Source organism: Lonchura striata, chromosome 3, assembly GCF_046129695.1.
Source record: "Lonchura striata isolate bLonStr1 chromosome 3, bLonStr1.mat, whole genome shotgun sequence".
NCBI classification, from domain to species: domain Eukaryota; kingdom Metazoa; phylum Chordata; class Aves; order Passeriformes; family Estrildidae; genus Lonchura; species Lonchura striata.
In genome coordinates this window covers 38,254,835-38,280,076 of record NC_134605.1, presented here as the reverse complement: position 1 = coordinate 38,280,076, position 25,242 = coordinate 38,254,835, and the positions used below count along the sequence as shown (strand labels likewise).

At 35.2% G+C, this 25,242-nt stretch overlaps 1 protein-coding gene across 8 annotated transcripts in view; it reads left to right on the top strand.

The window, feature by feature from the left end:
- Positions 1 to 25,242, top strand: part of PDE10A (phosphodiesterase 10A) — a 351,678-nt gene that overhangs the window by 250,205 nt on the left and 76,231 nt on the right. For all 8 annotated transcript variants that reach the window (XM_021544164.3, XM_021544162.3, XM_021544159.3 and 5 more), the window contains one exon: positions 4,758 to 4,886. In XM_021544164.3, coding sequence (XP_021399839.2) covers positions 4,758 to 4,886 — 129 coding nt within the window. The remainder of the gene's footprint in view (positions 1 to 4,757; positions 4,887 to 25,242) is intronic.

Sequence of the window (25,242 nt, the reverse complement as noted above, 5' to 3'; positions counted from 1 at the left end):
AAAAGGGTTTGGAGGGAAGCAATGACTGCAGTCATTCAGAGATTAGCTGCTTGAGGATAAAATGCTGACCTTTGGTAAGTATTAGGCTGGCTCATCAGTTTTTACCCATTCTTTCCTCACTCCCCATGTGCCCTCCAGACTGGGAACCAGACACTTTAGGTGAAAACTAAAATTATTGCCTAATCATGAGGTTTGATTAAGTTAGAGGTTTTAGAAAAAAGACCAAATATCACAATTCTAATGAAAAAATGCAAGAATTGCTAATGACGTGTGTGACTCATGTTGCTAAATGGAGCAGATTTTTAAACATAGCTCTAGGCTTCAATTCTTTCAGCTCATTCACAGTCAGTTCTGCTTTATACTGAGCTCAGTGAAGCTATTCTCAGAGGAGAGTGCAGTGTGACATGGATTAAAAGTCAGAGGGCAGAGCCATTAATCGATTCAGTACTACACAGGTTATCTAATAGCTAAGAAATTTTTAAAATATTTTAGACAGCATAAAAATCTGAAAACAAAAATATGACTGTCTAGTGATTTTTTACTTTATAATTTTTTTTTCTCTAAATGAAGTCTGTTGAAGACTGGCTCAAAGGCAAGGAATAATTACTGATAATTGATGTTTGAAGGTTTTAGTGTTTAATTTTAAATCCAACTCTGCTATATCTGAGTTAGTAAACAATGTGAAGGAGCATTCTTATGTATTAGAATTGGATTTCTGTCTGGAATGGTTCTTGGCATTGCATTTTCCAAGCCAGTTAGTGATGTCCTGGGCAGGTCTCGGATGTGGTCAGGTCAGGGATGCTTCCCAGCAGGCTATCAACCTTAGCTGTGGCAATTTCCCCTCAGCTTCATTGTTGGAGATCATCAAGGATGAAGGATTTATAAACCACAAAAGCAGGTGGTATGATCAAAAAGAACATTTTAAATTGAGATCTACACAACAAAGCTGGGTATGCTGGTCAGGAGTGAGTGCTGGGCTGCCCCAAGTGGTGGGCAGCTGGAGCTGTCTCTGCCTATGGTTTGCTCAGAAGGGAATGAAAAGAGGAAGAGCTTAAATGATATGTGTGTGTCCATCATTTTTTAATCACAAATTCCGAACAAATAGCATAAAACATGACAACAACAAGTTGTGTCAGCGGCACTGAAATGTGAGTTGATCATTTTAAAATAAGGATGCAAGAGAGAGAACTGATTTGGAGTGTGTTTTTAATTAAACAGGATATATGTATGGGGGCAAACTCCACTGCATAAATGGGATGAATGGACATCCAAATCAAATGCCAGGTTTCTCCTTTAATTCCCAGAGCAATTATTCCAGTCTTTCTGTGCTTTCTGGCCTGCTGAGTGGCCAGAGTTCAGCCTTCCTGAGTGATCGTCCCTTTTGGTAACTGTCACAGCTCTGTCAGAGGGCAGATGGGTTGCAGATACAAGAGGTGATGCTTTCTGGGGGTGTATGAAATGAAGTGAGGGGAGCTTTTGTTTGGGCTGCTTGGGAGGAAGTGTATAGACTAACACAGTTAAGAATGTGTGCACTGCTGCCTTTTCCTTTGCTAGGCACTGTTGATGTATACACTTGATGCTTCACACAAGAAATCATGAACGAGAATGAGAGAAGTCCTTGTATTACTGGAAGTAATGGGAAGTAGTAGTGAAGGCAGAAGTAGTAGAGGAGAAATATTTCTAATGTGAATGAATGTAGAAAAGTTTTCTGCCCCATATATTTAGGACCAATATGTTAACAGAAAAACTAATAACCAGCATTGGCTTGTGTTATGTTTGTTTGTTGGTAATTCTGTAAATGGCACCTGATTGGAATGATAAACTTTAGTTTCCTGACGGTTGGTGTGTTATTGTCCTGTCCATTTAAATATTACCAATTATTATCTCTAAATATTCAAATAGGGTTTTTTGCATTTTTCAGAATTAAGGGATTACAATGCTTCAATAGAGAGGTCAATTAGAGAAGTCAATAATATTTAATAATAATACATTACTAGAAGTTTTCAGGAGCATGTGAATGTTCAAGAGGGCGAGTGTGTGCATATTGTTATGCAAGAATTTTATTCTAATGTGTATCTTACAATCAAGAAGGCTTTCCATATGCCATAAAATAATTGCTTCTGCACAGCTATAAAATGCTCTTACATTCAGGCATTCTTACAACACTTTTTAACCTTAATGTACGTAAAACACAAACTATTAAAATTTCTTTGAAAAGGTTTGTATTTCTACATTTTGTGAAGTTACAATGTGTTATTGTTAGTCTTGGTTGTGGAGTTTGTGTGAATGTTTGCAGGGTATGTTTTTTGATGCAGCCGGCTAACAACTGGGAGCTGACCAATAAGTTGGCCTTAATCTATGTAGAAAATAGGTTTAAGTCACTCCTTTTTAACTCTGCAAACATAGTTGTAAATCTTGTTCTTCTTGCTCCCATCTACAAATCTCACATTGAGAAAGAACATCTGCTCAGATACCTTTAGTGAAATAAAAATGGGTAATTTAAAGACTGTTTTGGAATTCTTGTATCAGCTCCATGAGTTACGTTTCTGTATAAGGTTAAAGCAGAGTTTTTAGCTTTAGGTTGCTGAAGTTGCATAATATTAAAGTTGTTTAATATCCAATAATAAAGTTGGATATTAAACTTGAGACCTGTAGACTGAAGTCTTATTTCAAATTGACATTTTATTGAATTCTGATGTGTGTTTTACAAAACCCATAACATATAAAGGTTTGGATCAAGAAAGAAAGGTTATTTCCACTGAAAAAACAAATCAATCTTTTCACAATTCCAGTTGCTTAATTTTACAATCTTTTTGGGTCATAGATTTTTACTAGAAGAAAAAAAGTGTTTCTTTGCAGTCTAGAGACAACTTGAAAGTAGCAGACATTTTATGACAAGTCTGTTTTGATAATTTTTCATGTAGAACTTAAAGGGCAGATAAATTTTGATGGCTAAATCTTTAAAATTTTTTGATTGATTCTTAAAACATGTTTCCTTTTCAAATTTTCTCATTAAGAAATTAGAAATACATTTTCAAGGGTCTAAATTTTTCTCATTTGAACAAATTACAGAATTATATTAATGAGTTTGATATTTTTAGAACATGAGGCAATCCCTGAACTGGCTTTAAAATTATCTTGTTCATTTCGCACTTGTATTTCTTTATAGCTACATTATGATCTAACTCTACAAGCTTTCACCTAAGGTTAAACAATCAACATAGGGGGGTTTTGCTTGGTTCCACCCCACTTGCTGATTATCTACTTGTCTTACTGATTTATGATATACCTTTTCTTCTTCACTAATGAAAATCAGGATGCTCAATAAGCTCTTATTCAAGTGATTCATATATGAGGAATTGCCTTAAGTAGCAATGTTGTTCTTTGAGGTTATGATGCCCAGCAGGAACTGCCACCTCTGGTTTAAAAGGAAGGGTAGTTTAAACCAGTTTTGAGCTGTTGGGGGCTGATGTGAGTAAGCAATGCGGTGCAGTTGGTGTGAGGAAAGTGGTGTAGGTGGTTGATGTTCTGCAGATGAGAGCTGTTGGTTTTCCTTCTGATATTGCTTCCTGAAGACTTTCACAGTAAACATTTGTAAGAGGTCTTAAATATTACCATCATTGACTAGTATTCAAATTGCACTGTGCCTCTGTCCATCATGTACTGCAAAATAGGAGAATCTATCTCATTTTGTACCAAGAATGCTCTCTGAAAGAGGTCAGTGTTGTTCAGAGGGGAGTTTCTTTTCTGCTGAAACCTGACTGCTTTCTGTGGAGACTTTACTATTATATTTAAATACGCAAAACACAAGAGAAGATGGCATAGAGTCATTACAGTGGCTGCTGCTCCTCTTCCCCTCATATCTCGAGTCATTACAGTTGTTGTTGCTTCTCTCTTCCTCTCATATGCCATTAAGGCTTTTGCACTGGGGTGCCTGTTCCCTCTTGTCCTGGAGCCAAGTCACTCTGGACAGGCTCTTTTTATCGCTTCCCCCTTTGGACAGCCTCAGCACTGCTGGGTTCACCTGCAGTCATTTTGTTTGGGTGATTTGCAAAGTGTATCATCAGAGTATAATTTTGTGAATTTGAAAATTTATTTATGAATGTCAGGGATCTCAGATTCTAAATCTTTGTTCTTTTTCTGAAATGTTACTGGAGTTTTCTTTCTGTTGCAGATTTTGTAAATACCTTTTATCTGCAATTATTTTCATTTTGATAACTAAGTTATTAAAACAATGGAAGCATGCCTGTGAAAACAGTTTATATATCCAAAGTAACTTGAGTAATTCTAGTATTTGAAAATTGTGTCTAATTTTGGTGTTCCATAATAGTTTGTATTAATTTTGATGCAATTTGCAGTGAGAACACTGAATTTGGTGCTCTGTGAGACATCCCAGCTCACCTTCTTCTGTCTCTTTCTAACCAGTTTCTTTATCAATATATCATTCTGCATATCTTGGAAATAGTTTTATAGTCACAATCATAGTAATGAATTCCTACTTGGCTATTTCTCCTAGTGTATGCCTTCAGGGGAATTTTTGTATACAGTATCTTGTATGGCTACACTTTTCTTCTACTATTTTCTACATTACAGCTCATTTTTTGACAGTGTATTGCTCTCTCTGTTCTATTTAAATAGTCATATATTCAATCAGTGTGTTAAACAAAGGAATATTGATTCTTGCTGGTCTCCAGGTATTTTCTTCATATGAAGAAATTTATACCAATAATTTAATCAATTAATGTTCTCTCTTTCAGGCTTAACAGATGAAAAAGTGAAGGCGTATCTTTCTCTTCACCCCCAGGTACTGGATGAGTTTGTGTCAGAAAGTGTAAGTGCAGAAACTGTGGAAAAATGGCTAAAAAGGAAAAATAACAGACAAGAAGGTAAGTGCTTTTTATTTGTGATTAATATTTAGCTTTCAACAGCTCAGTTATTTTCAGATTTAAAAAGGAAATCTGGTTTTGGTATAACTTGAATATTATAATTTTTGTGTTTAGGTTCTACCATTTTTTCAAAGGCACAATAGGCTAACAATTTTTTAAAGTATTTTGAGCCTTTTGGTATTTTTATTTTGAAATATACTGGTATTAATATTAGAAGTTTAGTTTACCCATTTTGAATTGAAAATCCTATCCATCAACCTGTGGTGTCTTGTTTGAGAATATAACTTGGTTTTCTTGGATTAAAAATTGGTAAATTTTGAATTAAAATTATTCAGTATGCCTCAATAAATTACTGGATATGCCATCTCAAAAGTTCCTACTTGAAACATGTAGTAAGTCAATTTCAGATAAGAATGTTGATATTATAACTCAATGTGTTAAATTCTGGAGGTATTTCTTTTGTGTTTCTTTAGGTAAAATACCTTGCTAAATAGACCCAGGAAACTTGGATTTGAGCTGGCTTGGGTTGACAGTGATCCTGAATTTTGCAATGATCTTAAATTTTGTGAGATTATCTGCAAACATAAGATTCAGGCAATTTTAACAATGATTTGTAATGTACCAGGTAAAATGCAAATGAGGAAGAAACACTTTTTTTGCTTTGTGGCTGATTTCTAAGGTGTATAGGGTTTTAAGTTCTAATGATAATTCTTATTTTAAATAGAGCACTATTGTTACTTCCTAGAAGATAGTGTTTTCTGCAGAATTATGTTTAAAAAAATGGCGGGCAAGGAATGGAAAAGGCTATGTTGAGTCAGATTTTTGGTGGTAATGACTACATACCATCCTAAGGTGGCAATACATTTTTGTTGGCTTAAAGAGATTACCTAGCAGCAGAATAGAAGTATATAGCAATCAACTGTTTATCTTTTTCCTTGTAGTTTGCAAACTATAGCCCAGCAGGAGGCCTATTGTTATAATCCACAACAACAATCAGAAAAACAGTGCTATGAATCAGGGAAATAGGTTGTGACAATTCCTTTTGTACACAGATGATGAAAAATACTTTCATGTTATCAGAAATTAATACTTCTTGGGTTTTTTTAGCTATGTGTATTTAAAAATAATAATCTTATCTAAGGTGCTTGAAATCACTGTAAGAAATCACTATGTGTTTGAAACACACTTTATAGTGTGGGTTAAGGATCTTTCTGCTAAAACCAAATAAATGCTTTGGAGAACTTTTAGCTTCAAGAATCATATTTTACTAAGTGGCATTTATTACCAGTTGTTCAAAGTTTCCAATTTTTGGGGACGAAGGTATAAATGAAAGATAAACTTTTGTGGAAGTCCTCATAAAAGTTTTTGTAACAACTGCTAAAGTAAAGTGACTGCTGACCATTTTCCTAGTGAAGTTTTAATGTGAACAGGTACTACAGTGGGATTTGTCTGGTTTGTTCATACACTTTAAAAAATCTATATTATGGCTGATTTTCCCCAAAGTTGTATTAAAAGTGTCGAGCAATAGTTATGCTACCATTAGCATTTAGCTTCATTCTGTTATCATCCTACATGTCTTTCTGCCTTCCCTGCTACTTCCCTTTTGCTGACAGTGATATTTAAGGTGGCCGTAGTTATTACACTAAAGGCAGTCATACAGATGGGGCTTCTTTAGTGCTGGGTTTTAGATAAAAATAAGCACAACCAGATTTAATACTACACTTGCCAAGTAAAGTAGATTAATTTGAATGAATTTTGTTTATAGAATGAAATGGATACTGATGAGCCTTGTCTGTGATTTTCTTGTAGAAAGATAAAGTCTATAGTCATATAAAATATTTCTGATAACAACATATCCCAATCTTTCAGAAAGTAATATTTTCAGGAAATAAATTTGTTAGATGATATACTCATTTCATGCTAAGTATGTACAAATTGTACTGCCTGAGTTATGGTGGTGTTGAAAAACAAGGGGGAGAGAATGGAACTGATCCTTTTGGTGTCAGCACAGATCTGTGGTGGCTTGAAGTGGCTGTGCAGCCTAAGTTACTTTACATCAGTAGGGGTATATTTTCCTTCTATTTCTTTTGCTTCAGTCTCATCTACTTTACAAATGCTCACATCGTGTAATGGGATACAACCGGAAAAGTAAGCTTTGTTTTTATGAAGAAGTTGCCAGGCAGGCAAAAGGCTGTTTTGAGGCCTCTCGCTTAGTGTCTGTACTCTTACACATTGGTGACGCAGAATAGTCATTAGCCTATATGCAGAAATTGTGTCCTGCCTGATTTACAGACATCCAGCTGTGTGTACTCTTCAGCCAGAAGTCAGTGGGCCTACAGCCAGGGTAGTTTACCTGAATTTCATTAGCATGAACTGAAATGTCTGATTTGGACTCAAATGAACTGAATTTTATCTGTGACTGAGATTCACTGGATTAATTACTGTAAATGGTTTGGGTTTTTTTTTTTTTAACCTAAATTAATAAACAGGGAGGAAATCACTAAATATTGCAGTGTTTAAGGTATAATTATATCCCAAAATCTAATGAGTTGAGTCCTCAGTGTGTTAGATCTTGTATCTATCATAGTAAAATGATAGATTGAAATTTGATCATGATAGGTTGATGGTGATGGTTATCTATCTAGTATTATAAGACTTTTTTTATTTAACTTGTTTTTTTCCTTTTCCTGATATATTGGAGAAAGCTTACAAAGATGGCATTGGAAAGGAATGCTGCATATGCTGATATTTGGGTATTCACTGTGACTTTCTGAACTGTGACTATTTTCTACCGATAAATTACATGTTCAAAACAAACCTAGGCCTTCTATTGCGCACAGAATTTCCAAACAACTCTATTTGTAATACACAAACACTTGAGTTTTAAATTTTTGCTATCCAGATCATGGCAGAGTTAATCAGCCAGAAGGAGATTTTTCTTTTCCAGATACCTAGATATAGTACTCACAGAACTCATGAGACTTCTTCCATTGTCCTATTTCATATCATTCAAGCAAAAGTGGCAGATGATTGTAGCCAGAACCATAATATTTGGATAGGTTTAGACTCTGTTGCTGGATAAATCCTCATCTCCAGGCAAATTTCTCAGAAAAATATTTATAAATTCCAAACTTAATTATACTATTTGAAACTTCACTGCCACAACAATAAGAGGCTAAGCACATTGATTACAAGCCAGATGTGCATCTTTTTACACTGTTGATACTGAATTTTGTAGATGCCTTTCCTAATCTTTTTAATTACCTCTTATATAATAAGAAGAAAGGACAAACTGTACTGACACAGAATGCCTACATGGAAAGCTGCCTATATCACTTAAGAAACTCATCACTTCCCATGGCCCTCATGTTCATCACAGTGCATGACTGTGTGCTTAATTACTGCTGAATCTGGAAACATTAACAGCTTTGTAAATAATTTTTTCCAGCCAAATTTGCCAAAAACATGTAAAGCTATGTATAGTGGCAACTTAAGGTGCTTTGTAATTGTTAATGCAAACATTGTTAAGTATTTATAAATACAATTAAAAAAAAATAAATGGAAATCAGTACATTCAGTACACGATATGACTGAATATATCCAGAACTTATAATCTTTTAAGTGAAGTTGACTTACTGCATTTCCAGGGACCTGATACTTCATAATTGACCTGTTAAAAAAAAAATGCAGTAATTAGAAATTAGTTGCTTAATATAAGTATGGCATTGCTGTAATGTTTGAACTGTACTAGGCTCCATCATTGACACATAAATTATAAAGTTTCACATAAATAATAAAAGTACAAAAAGTGATTTCTGTTGCTGCATTTTCAGGTTTTTAGATGTCAGCATGGTAGGCTTTAAAGTTGGCTACAGTCATGTAAATGACAAAGAAGTGAGTTTTTGAGAGGTGTTGATGTGTGACTATTTAGAGAGCAAGTCTGTACTTATGTTTTTATTGTTAAGGAATACCAAAGTACATATTTCTGCTTTAGCTCATAGTTGTTCCATTATTTGCTCTTTTAATTATTTATTTCTGCTTTTAAAAGGTGGTGTAAAGAGGCATGTTATTTGCACTTTGCCTAAGATTATTAAATAGATGAAAGGATGGCTAACATGCATTTCCTCAAGCAGGGATAGTGTATATAAAGATATACATGTAAGGAGGATGTGTGTCAGTATGTGTACGCTAAAGAGATGTCAGCTTGCTGCCAGAATTATAAAGAAACAAATGGAGCCTATTCTTGATGTGTTAGTTTTTGAAGACTGTGCCTTTTTGCACTGACTGAGCAGAGATACCTGTTGTGAAGTGCAGGATAGTAGCTGTAGAACTGTAGGTGAAGGCTACTCAGAATCTGGAGACTGTCACTGCTGTGATGCTCCACAGCTTGTTGCAATTTCGACTTCTCCCCAAACTAGGCAAGAGGAACTGATATGGGAACATGTTAACAACCTCCTTGATTTATAATTAGTGTATCTTAATATTTCATTGATGCTGCAGACATGCTGTTTTATTCTGATGCACCCCTGCTGTGCTTGTGTTTGTGACATCCAAGCAGGGCTTCTTATTACCAAACCCTACTATTTACATATTTTGATGCCTTTCTTGGATTCTTTTTTTCATTTTTCTCAAAATAAGATGGAAAGGTTGTATCTTCCAATTCCAAGTGGAATAATTCCTTGCTATACTCTTGCTCTTCATTCAGTGCTTGCCAATGACCAGTTAGATACAAAATGTTGGTCTAGGTGGTCTTATTGGTCTGAACCAAGGTGACATATCGCATATACTGACAGGTGCGACTTTCCTGGGATAATATCCAGAATGACAAAATTTGTCTCTATTGTGAATGTTTTTATCAGAAAAGTTGCAGTGATATCTGGAGGCTTGGCTGTGTAGAACATATTTCTCTGTGTATTTGGCACAGTCCTCACTTCCATGGAGATAAAACTCATTGGTAGACTTTTGTATTGCATAGTTTGCAGGTTGCCATTTTTCATGTGTCTAGAAAGTTTGTTAGTATCAGTATTTCAGAGGCAGACAGGTGAAGGCACTTCCCACTTCTGTGGTGGAGCTCTACATAGGAATATCATTTAAGTCCAGCTAATGAAAATGGAATACATGTGTCAGAAGTACTGAAGAATTTTGGAACAGCTATCTGGGGAGACTGTTCTATTGTGCCATTGCTTTTAAAAATGGTTTTATTGCTGCATCATTTCCTGAAGACTCAGTATAGTTGTCTGAGGTGAAATGGTTTCTTTCCTGTGTGATCAATTAAATATTTTTTTTCATTTATTGTTTTCTCTTAATTAATCAGAAGAGAATTATGAGTGGGCTCACTTTAGCTGTGAAAATATAGAGAAGGAGTTAATGAAAAAGTTATCCCTGTTGTGTTCTCAGTCTGTTTTTTTTAGACAGAAAAGGTTAATGGAAAGGATATTTAGGTTAGATAGAATAGCATTTTTTTTAAAGTATTGATAATACAGAAATACTGAGCAGTGGCCTCTTGGTAGATAATACTAAAATCTTGAGTGATGATGAAGTTTTTGTTCAGTGTGTGGGTCAAGGTTGAAGCAGTTGCTAATTTTATTCTCTTGTTATTTGAATGGCTATCACTAGTGAACTCCAAATGATATGAAAAATGGCATGGTACATTTTTTTTTATTTTATTTGCTGAACAGTGTGAGAGTTTATTGTCTGATTGTTTTTGGGGTTTTTGAGTGAGTTGGGTGAAGGAGGTGATTTTTCCATTTTTCTGGAGTTCTGTATATTTAGAATTGTTTAGATGGTTAGAGATTTGCAGAATGTAATCCTTTAATGATGATATGTTTGGTCTGAAGAAGTAGACATCACTGCTTGGTCTGAGTTCCCTCTTGAACTAATTATGTTAATCACATTATATCTAGAGCAATTATTCTCAACATGTACTTATACTAATGTTTATTGTGTTTTTGTTAAGCTTGAATTAGGAGTGTTTATGTTTTTTTCAGTCTACTCAAAACCACTGTTTATCTATACTTCTAAGCCTGGATTCACAGAATAATTTTATGCACATTAGTGCTAGTTAGAGTAGAAAATAAACAGATGTTGATTTTTGTCATTTCTTAATCTTTCAGTGAATTAGGACATGGAGCTTCTTTTTCTGTGATACTGAGAAATAGGTTTTTCACTTTTCTTACTATTTCTCTTCTGTTTACAATTTGAACATTTCCAGATGATCAATACCTTTCTAAAGAGTGGGCAGTATAAGAGAGATAGTATTTCAATAATGGGTTAATTAACATTATATGCAATACAAAACCATTTCCCTCCTGTGTGAGACAGTTCTCCTGAATGTTGTCTGGCCCTGCTGTTTTTTGTTTTCAGATTGTTTCTCTTCTGCACACTGATCTTTATTTTTAGAGTAAAAATCAAGTAAACAAAAAAAAAAAAATCTCAGTAATTGGTGGAGAAGATCCATTCTGCTGATGTATGTGGAGACTGTATACCCATGTAGCCAACACTTTTTAATGAAGATTATTTATGTCAATGTCAGCTAACCTGTTTTACCTGCATTGAAATGGAGTAGGAATGTTCCCATGGTCTGTAAGCTGAGAAAGAAAGAAACAAATAACAAGAGAATAGTCATTAACTTTTATGGGACTTTCAAATCCAAGTATAGCAGTATTAATTTGATTAATGTTGGCTAGACAAGGTCTGTAATCAAAGATTGACCAATAAGAATAAAAAGACAATGTAAAATAATTGCAGATGTTAGCATTGCTCGTTCTGTCCATTAAATGAGACTTTCATCTTTGAGGAAAGAGAAGTATGCAGTCACAGTGTGAAAGTCTATTACACCACATGTGCACAAATATAGGATATTTATTCATGGGCGTTCTGTATGCGAGTAATGAAAACTCAGTTCAGCAAAGTTCTCAATGTCTTATCCATATATTATATATGTATAGATATTCTGCATCTCTTTTATTTCACAGGAAGTACAGGAAGCCCTGAGGAGGAATGAAAATTCATCTTTTACAGGAGATGTCTAGTTGGATATAAATGTTAATTCCATGCTCTAGATGTATTATTTTCTATTTCTGTCTGCAGAAATGATGGTTTGACTTAACCTCATATTGGCTATTAGTAAAGATTTTCAGCAGAAATTTTACTTCTGAAACTTCTCTGATGTCTTAAGGCTTTGAAGTGAGATTGTATACACAGAACAGTAAATCACAGACATAGTATGGGCTTATTGACAACAAAGTGTGTGATTCTATAGTGATTTAGTGATCATGGTGGTGATTCAGTTACATTAGCCTTGAAAATATCTGTGATTAGATGGAATTTTAAGCTAGTTTCCTGTGTTTTTTTATCAGGTCAGATTTAGTGCTGCTAATTTAAAGTGTGTACTTTTCATGGTGAGTCATTGATACTCCCTTTATTAGTCCTAGTGGCCAGCGATAGATCAAGTTCTTTGTCTGAAAATTACTTCTTCATACTCTTCATCCTGGCGATGAAATAAATCCTATCAAATGTCTTTCAACTGGACTATAAATAAACTGCTTTTGTTTTTTGGTGGTTTTTTTTTTTTTTTTTTTGGCATGTTTTATGAATGAAAGTTAAATTATATTCCCATGTCATTCATCAAGAGGAAGGCCTAAGTATGACTTCATTCCCATTGATTTACTTCTATATATTCCCTAATTGCTCCTTCAGGAGATTATACCCATTTAAATATGTTGTAGGAGGAATACTTGTATTGCACATAAATGAACACTGTTGCATCTGCTTAGCTGACATACAGGTTTGTTTGTGTCACAAATATTACTCAAATACTTTGAAGATGTTATTAGGCATGTAGATAGAAATTATTTGGTTCAAAACATGTACTCATATTTCAGATAATAAAAAAAATCCAACAGCAAACAAACCCACAAAATTTTGAGATGAACCCTTTTCAATGACCTTCAAAGAAACAAATATTGGACAGAAAATCCAGGTATTGGAGAAAAAGTCCTCCTGAAGATTATTGGGATTCTAAGAACTTCAAAGTAAACTGTGGAATTCCTAGACAATTTTCACTACAGAGGACTTCATTTCTGAGAGGAATTTTTATTTTCATAAGCTCTCTGAAAAAATGGATGCATACTAAGCGGATGGATACTAAAACTTCATTTGTATTGAAAATTAAATCCAGATGAATAGAAACTGTAAAAAATCTCAAAGTGTCAGATAAAAATAAGGTTTGGTTGATCTTTGCCTCTGAGGCCTAGTTGCATGGCATATGATATCTCTGAGGCCAAACTGCTTTTTCTTCACACCCAAATATGATTTTGCATCCAAACTACCATCTGGAGTAGTCCTGGGCAGGGTTAGTCCTCTCATTTGATGCCAGATATTGTTCTGGGAAAATGCAGATTGGCAAGATGAAAGCCATGCTTTGGATGCAAAGTTAATCATGTCCTAGTGATATTCAAGCCCAGCCTACAGCCCTCATTCCTCCATTAGGCCTAGACTGAATTAGCTGTGGCAGCTCAGGGAGGGATGCTAGGAATACAGTGGAAAAATCAGCCATTAGAGCTTGGAAACAGATAGAGAGCTTAGCCAAATGCAACCAAACAGGAAGCATCATTAAGTCACTGTGGAAATTACAGAGGTGAATTTGAAGTTCAGATGCTCTGTACAGATAATACTACCTCCTCATGATACATAGAAGAACAAAGTAAACCAGATGTGTAGATGTCTCTAATCTGTATTTCTGGAAGTCCAAAAGGCAAGCAAGACTTTTTTTTTTTTTTAATGGATCTCTTTGTTGATACAATATATGTGACAAGCTACATTTCCATCAGCATGGTGGAAGGAGACAATAAACTATTTGATTACCAGCATATGAGGCTTGGAGGAACCACTTCACCTGACTGTATCAATGGCAAATAAACCTGGATAACAGTCCACGAAGTTTAATTATGTTTAATTATTTTAATTCTTTAGAGAGTTTGAGCAAAATGTCTGACTGTCAATTATGGAAGAGGAGGAGATTGTGTATGGTCATTTTCTCTGGGTCTCAGGGAAATAGATCTTTTTTCTCCCTGTGGAACACTTAAAGCTCAGGTGTAAGGAGGTTTCGCAGGAAATTATAATGAGTTATAAAACCAGTGTCAGTTGGTATTGAGCCAATGATAAGTATGAATCTTACCTGAAGGTTTTGTCTTGTTTAAGCATAAGGACAAAAAAGCTAAGAAATAATTAATTGCTTAATTAGGCTAAAGAATAATTTCTTCTCAAAAGAATTATTGTTTCTATTTTTTATAAATTCTGTGAAGAAATTTACATCTACTTATCTAATTTTATGGCATTTGAGGATGCTCAGTTACTATCCATAGATCTTATGTTCTTTTGTAGGAGGTTTGTTGATTTTCTGGAGGGAAGTTAGCAAGGTCTGAATTTCTTGCACTGGCTAGAGCATCTAGTTCAATTCAGCCAGAAAAAGACCTCAAATTCTTATAGTGTTATTAACGCTTTATAAAACCTTTCTTCCTTATTATCTTTGCACTCTGATGACTTTTGTGATGTTGCTACCAAACAGAAAGGGATTCTTTATTCTGCAAAAGACCTGAACTGTAGCAGAAGTTTTATAATTATGACTGTCACGATGAAGACAGTTGACAGATTTACCTTTTCCATAACAGTAGAATGAAGGGCACCCTGCAAAACAAATTGACTACAGGTTTGAAACAACAGGATGTCCTTTTTCACACAACCCATGCCTAAATTATGAACACATTAGCATAATATATTTGAGATGTTAAAAATGTAAATGGGTTCAAAAAGTGATTAGACACATTCCAAAGAAGAAATACTTCATCAAGGGCTGTTACATACTATGATCCTGATGCAGCCTCCAGCTGAGAAAATTCGTAAGCATCTGATTGCTCTGAGGACATACTGGAGTAAGTAGACTCTGTACATCTGTAGTCTGTCTTTTCTCTCCTTTTCATAAAGTGTAAATTCTTCATACTCTTCCTATTTCCTTTCTAAATGAGCTGTTACTAGCCTTTGTCATAGGCTACAAACTTGACTGGATGGACTTTTAAAGTTCAGCAGAATAGGGTCAGTATTCTCTGTCATTATGCTTCTCTGGCCTTTCTAGGATTTATGTACCACCTGTTGTTAGAATTGTGAGTCAGATTGTCTTAAAAACTCATTTGAATATGCTGGAAAAGAAACTGGGTTATTTATATATCCATTGTTTATGGATCTTTTTAGGTAAGCTGCAAGAGGTCTCTTCAGTTATAACAATAAGGCATCTTTGAAACTCTTTGGAGACAAAGCCTTATTCAGACTTATGTTAGCTGCCATACTGAGCTAATTTGTTTTATTCTTTCTTTCAACCTGCAATATGCAGAGATACCCATAAGTGATGATCTTTGGCTGCATAAAAAAAGTTTCTCTAGTTGAAATTGCTGAGCAGCAGAGATTATAGGACTTTCTCACATTTCTTTTTTTAAGGCAAAGGTAGAATGTTTTGTGTGTTTTATTGTTTGTTCAGGTAGCAGAAGGAAGCTCTTTTACAGGGTGCTTAGTCCTCATCCTAACATGCTGGTTTCATTTCATCTGTCATTAAATATGGGGAGTGAAAGGGAAAGAGAAAAAGGATGATGGTGTTGATGAGTAACAAGGATTAGGAAATCAATGAAACATTATTCAATAATAAATGTGGGAGGTGGAATGCCTGTGAGTTTTTGAGGGATATATAGCAATTGGGTGTAACTGATATCAGGTTTTGGTGATTGGAGTGGGGAAGTGGCAACAAACTTGTTACATTTATAGTAATTCAGTCCAAGAGGGTTCATTGTGAACATTTGGAAATATCTTGAGAAGTGCATCGAGTATTTGTATAGCAATAAAGAGATGTTTATTCTAGGGGACTTGCTGGGCAGTGATTTTGGATTTACAGTAAACACTTGGGGGAGACTTATCAAAACAACTTTTTAAGCTAGTAACTACACAGTGACCCTTCTTTCTAAATCAGAGTTGTCGTGATCCACACAGTGAATGCCCTTCTGGAAGAGGAATTTATTTCAAATGAAGTTTTAAATTACCAGAATGTGCTCTTTTTGCATTGTATTACCTAGGAAGCCATTTCATTGTGACACCTGCTGGTTTGCCATCATATATTTCATGGTCAATCATAAATGTGCTTAAAGAATAATCTGAGTTTTCCCTATTGTCTGTTACTTTTCATAAACAAAATTTTAATTTTACAGATAATTGTTTTTACAAATGTGTACTATTGCCAGGTTGTGTTTTACAATTGTTCTCTGTCCAAAACAATTTTTGGAGAAAATAACTGTCATCTCCCCGTCTACCAATATGATTGTATTCAAAACATTTTTTTTCCTGAGGAGTAAACAGTGGCCATAAACCTCAGATACATTTCAGTGTTTGAGGTACCTATTGTAGCAGCCAACTGTATACACCAAATACAGTGAATATATAGCTATACACCCAAGTACAGAGAAAATGGCACCATATAATAGAGGAAAAGGGTATTTGCAAGTATTTTCTCATGTTCTGAGAGGGTTTTTTTCTTCATCAAAAACTCTTTGTGGCACTGATCAATAACAGTTATCAAATTTTGAATCAGCAGAGATTAAGCAGGTATAGAAACAATTTTGTCCCTTAAAATTCACAGTAGGTGTCACAGAACAATGTAGATTCACAAAAACATAAGAAATCTCAGAAATACTGTTGTTTGTCATGGTCCAGTCCAGCATCTTTTAGTGACCGTTTTTAGATCTAAACACTGATGAATGAATTACTGGTCCATGTTGGCAGTTTTGTATTTCACAGATAGGTCTTTATGACTGGAGAATGCACAGGCTCAAATTCTGGAATAAATACTACAACTGTATATTTTTACACTATCAGATTTATTTAAACATGGCTGAGATTGGCCCTTATATATAGGGACATAAACATGATTTTTTAAACAGACTTTGAAGAAACTCACCAAAACTAAGCTGTTTTTCTGGATGGTATAGGTGATTTGAATGTTTTCTTTGCAGTGTGACAATGGCAATACAGTTTCTGTTCACAAATGTGGATGACTTGTTATGATTTGGAGTTCAGCATTTTTTAGTTTATGTAGCTGTCCATCAGCTACATGTGGAGATGCTTCTGGAGCACTTCCATGAAAAAAGTGCTGAGACAATCCAGCAATATTTCTGGGGGAAGCTTAAAAAATTAATTCTGATTGTTAGCAGTGCCAAAATAATTCTTTTAATAGAAAAAATGTAAAGAGAAAAGCTATATACACAGAATCCTCAGGAATAAATGTCACGTTGGAAGTTCAGCTTGTTTCTTTTCTTTCCCGTCTTGTAAATCTAGTTAAAGGGAGAGAATATTTGATGTCGATTTTCTTCATTCTTAATAAATGTGCATAAAATCGTGGATAGTACTGGAGTTACGATAATTGTTTTTCTTTACTTTTATGATGCATCTTAAAGTAAAAGCTTATTTCAAATAATACTATATTTTCTCTGGAATTTTTCTGATCTCCATAATTAATTATCTGAGTTTTTGAAGAGCTTTTTCTTCTACAGGCTTAAGATTGACTTTTTCTAACTGATTGTCTTTATGTGGCTCTTCAGGCATTGAAATCAACACTGGCTTAGCTCAGTGTCATCTAATTAATATTTGTACCTTATTTTCCTTTTGATAAATAGGCAGAATGAAGCCTGGTGCTTCTAAATTTTCTCTACCTCTCTAGGCTTATGATTTTTAAAATACATAATTATATGTATTTTAATACTTCTTCAATTCTAGGATTGTTAGGAGGGACACAATTTTTCCTAGGTTTTCATTCCAAGTTCTGCCATTTGTTTTTACATGTTACATGTTTACATGTTCCTTGGTCTCAAGGTTCGCTCTGTCTTATGATATGTCCAAATCCCTCAGATATGGTTATTTTTCACTACCCTTTCTGAAGACAGATTTTCTTAGAGAGTACAGAAACAGAAGCATTTTTTGTACAGTAACTGGGGGAGATTTGGGTCAGAGACAGGCAATCTGGAGCTTTCTAACTTCATAAAACTTTGGTGAATTCTTTTGGTGATTCCACTTTTACGTCTTAGAAAAAAATATTTAATAAGAGCTCCTGCCCTGATGGTTTTCATATCCTTGAGGCTTCTATTCTGTATCTCAAAAGGTTAATGAAAATTTTTGCTCTGGTAAATGACAAGCTCACACATTTTAATAAGGAGAATAAAGTAAAAGAAGGATAGACATTTTTTCATTCTTATCAGGACCTCTTCTTGGACATTTGCATCAGATATCACCTTTAGTTTTGAAAAGGTTTTTAAAACATGTCCAGGATCCAAGCCTACAGGAGGAATCAGAGGAAACTGGCTTGGTAACTCTTGTGTTTCCTTGAGGAAACAGATTAGGAATCCAGAGAAAATATTGAACTTCTGTTCTGACTTCTCAGTAATCCTGTTATCTCAGTCTGACCTTTGCTTTGAAAGTACCTCAGATTAGTTTCAAGAGATTGTATTTAGTTAAATGTATTTCGTTTGACGTATTTAATCTTTTCAAATTGTCCTTTTGGTGGTTGTACAAAGTTTATGTTGAGTTCCAGAGGCCAGCATCTATATGCACAGGAAAAAAACACACAAAGCTTCAGTTCATTTTGTTAGTTTTAATTGAAAGACCTGGGTTAATGCAAAAGCAGTATGTATTTTTTCCATAGAAAAGATATCTGAAATTCCTTATGACCAGTTGAAAGGCTGTAGAAAAAATACACGCAAAACAGTGGTGCCTTTCTTTGAGTTGGTGATACAAAGTGCTTGTTGTTTTGCTGCTAAAACACATCTAAAGATGAAGTCTCAATGACTGTCTAAAAAGTTATTCTGTTCAAAAAATAGGTTTAAAAAAATTGTCAGTACCTAAGTATTTGCTCCTGCCTTTCATACTGAACTCATATCAGAAGAACCCTCTGAACTTGCTTATAAATCCTCATTTTAATGAGTCCTTGAACAAATTCAGAATCTTACAAATTTTCTCCCTACTAGTTTCAACATTTACTAGAAAAGTACTGCTCTGAATATTAGTGTCTCAAAAATACTGTGGCATAATACATGAAAAACTGAGCTGTTCTGTCAGTAGAGAAGCTTAGAAAACAGCTTACCTGCTTATCCCATTACAGCTTACTCATGCTTTTTGTAAACATCCTTGGCTATGTTCCCAGTAAAGAAGGGGATATGAAGTGGCTTTACCAAGTGGTTTCCTTCTTTCCCTTATGTATTGAAATGAGAGCTCTTTGAGGGAGCATGATGAGAAAAGGACAAAAGTAAGACTTGATGCATGTAGGCTATGAAAAGGAGGAGTCAATTGTGTAATCTATTTGTGACGACAGGCTGAGACACTCACCCTTTTCAACTAATTAGCATCCCATAGATGCAAACAAATATGTAGGTTTTTTTCTATTTCTTTTTCTTGCTGGTTTCCGTTACCATGATGCTGCACACCCTGGGTTTCTTTGGGCGTAAAGAAAACCTAATTTCCAGGATATAACAAGTTGCATTTTAAGTAATAAATCCTGTTAAGATTAATATTAGCTGTCAACTTAAACCAACATGCTAGAGGGGGTTTATAAAAGAATGAATATACATGTTTTATGTTTGTGGGAAATCCTTTTATACATCGAATTAAAAGACACTTGCTAAATTATGTATGGAAAAATAAGTAAATTTAGTGACTGATAATATTTTAAATGAGAACTTTTGTAGTACTTAATAAGGATTTTTGCTTGTTTTCATAATTACAAAGTGATGGTAAGTAGGAGAACATAGGATTCCATCACTAAAAATTATTTCTGCATATTTATTTTGCTGTGTTTTCTGTGGATCAAATTATGTACAATATGATTATGATTAGCATTGATCAACTGATAGACTACACTGAAAGACTGGTTCCTTAATATTTGCACTCTAAACTACCTCCCAATATGTTGCTAAAGAGAATGTGTTTTTGGGGACAGAACCCAGTCTACACCACACAGCTGACTGCCAGGCCTTTCCACTGGAAAGCCAGCCATTATTTTCTACTCTCTACTGCACAGTAGGGTGCATCCAGCCATTTAAAGCATTGAGCCATAGATTTTCATTTTATGGTAATCTTTTTTATATGATATTCGTAGGAATAAATTTTCTCTAGCCTTGTGGGTCATATTTCTCCCCAAGACAAAACTGAAATATAATAGGTACTTTTTTTTAAAAGTGTATTTTGAAAAAGTTGCAGTCTCTAGCAATGGGTTTTTCTTGGAACCAAACACATTTTTACCCTGTCATTGGTATTGTAGGCACACCTTATCCAATTTCATTGCTGTACTACAGTCGGAACGCAAACAAAAAAAAGTAAATTAGGGAGTAGGTTTGGATTCTTACAGTATATCTGGAATTGCAATGGAAAAATAAAGTATTAAAAGCAATAATATAGTGTAAATCATTTACTGGAATCACAGGCATCTTTTAGAACAAGATTAGGGAATCTCTCATTGTGCTGTCAAAGAACGTTTCTCTCCATGCTTGTTTTCTACTTGAGATTTGGCTAAATAATTCAAAACTAGGAGGCTGAAGATAATTTTCGATCTTAATGCCCATCCTCTTTAACTATTCCTAAACTATTATCATCTAAATAATCAATCCTAAATCATTTAGATGCAGAATGGACCAAAAGAAAGAGTATACTTAGATGTATGATTTAGCAGTGTTTGTCTTGATTGTTAAGAAGTATTTCAAGATTTGAAGAGAATAGTGTGAATTCTTACATAAACTTTTTTCTGTGTGCTCTGCAGGTACCTAAAATGTATTAAAGCTTCTTACTCATTCCAGTTCTGTGCAAAGGGAAACTAATAAAATTAAATGAATGTTGATGTGATCATCATGTTCTTTGAGTGAAAGAACCCATTAAATCTGGATATCTCTGCAACTGCTACATTTTACTAAAGAAAATGTGTCTGTGTCTTCAGCCAGAAGGAAGCCATATTTTCATTTTGTTTTATTAAATATTAGGCCATTGCATATGAATGAACTTGTCATGTTTAAAAAAAAAAATAGCAATCATCTTAGCAAAAAGAACTTTCAATGCCTCCTTGAAAGTCTTTGGAATCTCAGGCTCCTTTAGTTGGCCTTGAATAGCCCAGTCATTAGGAAACTGAGATGCCAATGAATCCTGTCAGCTCAAGTGGTGTTCGCTCGGGCCAGAACCTTCTTGTTCCCAGGAAATAACTCTGTGGTTGATTTAAGCCTGCACTGCCTGCCCTCAGCTTCCATCCCTGGGTGTGTATATCCGGCCTTTCCCATGCACTGGTTGTTTTGCTTATATAATTGTAGACTATATCTATGGCTCCCTGCTGCAGCTGTAAGCTGCCCCAAGGCAGTGGGGAGAGCACAGATGTGGCAGTTCAGGCTCAAATTGGTTTCTGCTGGTGTGGACCTGGACCTTGACATTCCTTTCTAGATAGTTTCATGTCTTCAGGAAAAGAGTTTCAAATATTCTGATCTGAGATGACATCAGTTGGATCTGATTAAGTAATAGACAAACATTAACAAAACGCTGGATACAGTTTAGACAGTAGAATCACAGAATGGTTTGGTTTGGAAGGAACCTTAAAGTCCCAAGCCCCCTGCTGTGGGCAGGGACATCTTTCACTAGACCAGGTTGGTCAGACCTCCATCTAGCCTGGCCTTGAATACTTCCAAGGATGGCACACCCTCAACTTATGCCTCCTCACCCTCTCAGTAAAGAATTTCTTTATAATGTCAAATTTTAAACCAACTCTCATTTCAAATCCATTCCGCCTTGTCCTTGTCCTGTCACCACATGCTCTTGTAGACAGTTTCTTTCCATCTTTCTTGTAGGCTCCCTTCTGGTACTGGAAGACTGCAATTATGTAACCCCGGTCTTTTTTCCAGTTGGAAAAAATTGCCTATTCTCTTAACCTTTCCTTATACAAGAGGTGCTCCATCCCCCCACTCAACTTGGTGGTCCTCCTCTGGACTCCAACAGATTGATGTTCTTATGTGGTAATGGATCCCTCAAAAGAAAGAGTGTCATGCAATTCTTTAGAAAGATTGATGCTTTGAAATTGTACATGTCTCTCTTTGAGTCATTTTCCATGTAGGTATCAAAGCAAGGACTCTCCAAGGATGATGTGTTAGACTGAGTAAATTATGCACAGAGAGGACAGGATGCTTAAAGGAGTTAAACATTAACACAGATTGTACTAATAAAAGTTGCAGAGAGAAGTGGTGTGCATTTGAATAAATCTGCACATATGGGAACTGGTATATATTAATTTAGAGTGAAAGCTGAATTTTCAGTTTGTTAGCTATCTCTTTTTATAGTAAATCCATTTTGGCACATTTTGAAGGTGACAGGAATTTGCATCTTATTCAAGTTAATTAGAAACCTAACAGACACCACTTTATCAAGTCAAGACATTGCTATAGCTGGAAGAAAGACAATAGAAGGTAAGGCAATCTTTGGAATTACAAATCAGTGATTCCAAAATGAATTCAGTGTAGACTAGTAATTCAAAATGGTGAAGAGAAGAGCAGATAAAGCAACTCAGGTATCAAATAAGCCAGTGTGGCACAGCATTTAAAAACATTGACCTATGTACTAGATGAATTTGGCTGGCCTTTTGTTTATTTCCTAAGAACATCACCTCAGAGAATAAGACTTATATTTATGTGTGTATTATTTCTGGAGCAATTTCATTCTTACTTATTGTACATCATAGTATAAATTTTTTATATACATTTAAAGAAAAGAAAATGTAACAGGCTTTTTCCCTTTCAGCTGTCTTAGAGACTGTCAAACTTGAAGTCCTTTTTATAGAATTCAGGCTCGGAATGCATGGAGTAACTTGGAAGTGACCCTGGAAAATAAATTATTGTTTTATAGAGCCTTTTCTGCATCTACTTTGTGCTTTTGTTTTATTTGGCATATTTGTTTTTGTATACTAACTCATAAATGTGATTTTATAACCCGTATTTGTACTTTTATGCTATTTTGAATCCAGCAGCTTTATTTGCAATATTGCTGGCTTTTTTTTTTATAGTTAGTGCTGTCTAATGAACTTATAAATACTTCATTCTACTAGAATTTTAATAATGCCATCTGTTCACTTGATGGAAAATGGCAAAGCACACTGAAGCAACTATTTTTTTTTTTTCTTCTTGACAACTGTATTTTTAAAGCTTATGATTTAAGTTTCCAGCATTCTTTATTCATTAACAGTAGCAGTGATCAATATTGGAAACAAAAGGATTTTTTTTTTGTGCAAATCTTACCTTGTGACTTACATGTATGATTTTTTTTAGATGCAGTTTGAGTTTTTTTAATGTGTGCAAACAGTATTTTTTTTTTTACTGGATCTTGTTTTTCACCATGGCAGAAAGTAAAATAATCCTAGAGAAGTCAATAAATTACGTCACCATTTGTAGCATCTGCCGTCTTTGTCCAAGCTGCTTCCTCATCCTGGTATCTTTGTCCCTCTCTCCCTGCACATCCTCCTTTTGAAACTGTTTTGAAAGTCTTTTGCTCTTCTTTGTGCTTTCAGTCTTGCTTTATTTAATTATGTTAATGTTTGTGTTTTGAACCATCAGTGTATTATGTAGTTATTAGGCTGTTCTCTTTGGTGTACTGTTTGGTGACTTAATCTCACTCCTGCAGTTAGTTGTCAAAACAAGTGGTCTGATGTCTAGAAATGGTCAGGTCCCCTAGTAGCTCCTGAGGGAATTAGTGCTGCATGTGAAAATTGGGTGGCGTTGTATGTATGCCTGAGTAGATGTCAGACCCAAATGGGTTAATTAACACAGCTCTGCTGTTTCTGAATTAGGTAGATGTAGTAAATAAAGAAGTGTCTAAGAAGCAGTTGTGTCACGGGGTTGTTTTTCCAAATTCCTTATCCATGTAGTTGTGTGATGCTTGCTTACATAAGAAACTCGTGTTGGTGTTGACAGAACTCTGTCGCAGGCCTGATGAAGGAAGTTGGGAAGAATGATGCTGTAACTGACAAATTATGAGATTCCTCAATCATGACTGTTTCAAAACTATTTTGAAGGCATGGTGAGAAGGGACTTAGATTATGAATTACCCTTTTCATACTTGCAGGAATAGATTTCTCGCTTGGTTGCTGGCTCTCAGTGTGTGATCATTAGTAGTTCTCTTCGATTGACAGTTTGGGAGATAGACACAGCTCCTTATCCCAGCGGGTGGCAACTACAGCCGTGCTAAAGAGGTGCAGTTTGCTCTGGTTCCCTTTATTCCATCGACAGAAGTGGTACTTCCATTTCCTCTTACTGCTGTTAGATATAGTTTATTAGCTTTCCAGCTGATTTCTTTATGTATTTCCTGATTTCTTATTAAGTATTTCAATTAATTTACCATCTCCATTGGATTTTGTTAGTTAAATAAAAAATGCACATTAAAGTAACTTTGTCTTGCATGAACACATCCAGTTCTTGATTTACTCTAAGCGTGTAGATCTGAATTTGCAGTTTTCCTTTGATGTTTCCTTTCTTTTTTCCTTTCCTTTTTTTTTTCCCTTTTGAATTCCATCTGAAATTTCCAGTTTAATCTCTTCTCTGTGTGAGTGTGTGTCTGAGGCACATTTGTCTTGCAACCCCTAAGAATAGGATGATTTCTGTAAACAAGACTTTCTCATGCTCCTAATTGCAGAGATACTGTGATTTACCTCCCTTTCTTGTGGTTTAATGATTCAAAGAGCTAGATTCTTACGATCAGGACTGTCATCAGTGCTTGATAGTACAGCCAGCCCTCAGTTTGAAACCTGTGTCAAAGTTTGTGTACTGAAAGTTGATATGCAGTAAATTTGTTGTCATAGTGGAGCATGCAGATGTGCTGGTGGACATCCTCTGAGATCGTCAGTCCACTGAGGACTGGGTTCTACCTGTAAATTTTTGTGGAACCTCTTGGAGAACCAGTCTGGGTCGAAGGATAAGCTGGATGCTGATGTGCCAAGGCATTTAATGACCATATCTCCTGACACATGTGGACCACTAGGTGCCAGGACTTTGTGATGTGTTCTGATGTTAGAGTGTCTGGTGTTGGCTGTTAAAACATGTCCCCGAGGTTACACAAGACCAGTCAGAGCTATATAAACAGAGCTTCATTGGGAACATTCTTGTTTTCAGCCAGGGACAACTGGTAGTCATCACATTTTTATCTTGTCTTTTATTAAGCTCACTGTTCAATAACCTTCCTCAATTACTTCACACAACCTTAATATCTTGGGGTTTCACAAGTGGCTGAGTCTCTATAACTTAGTGAATGATCATTGTCA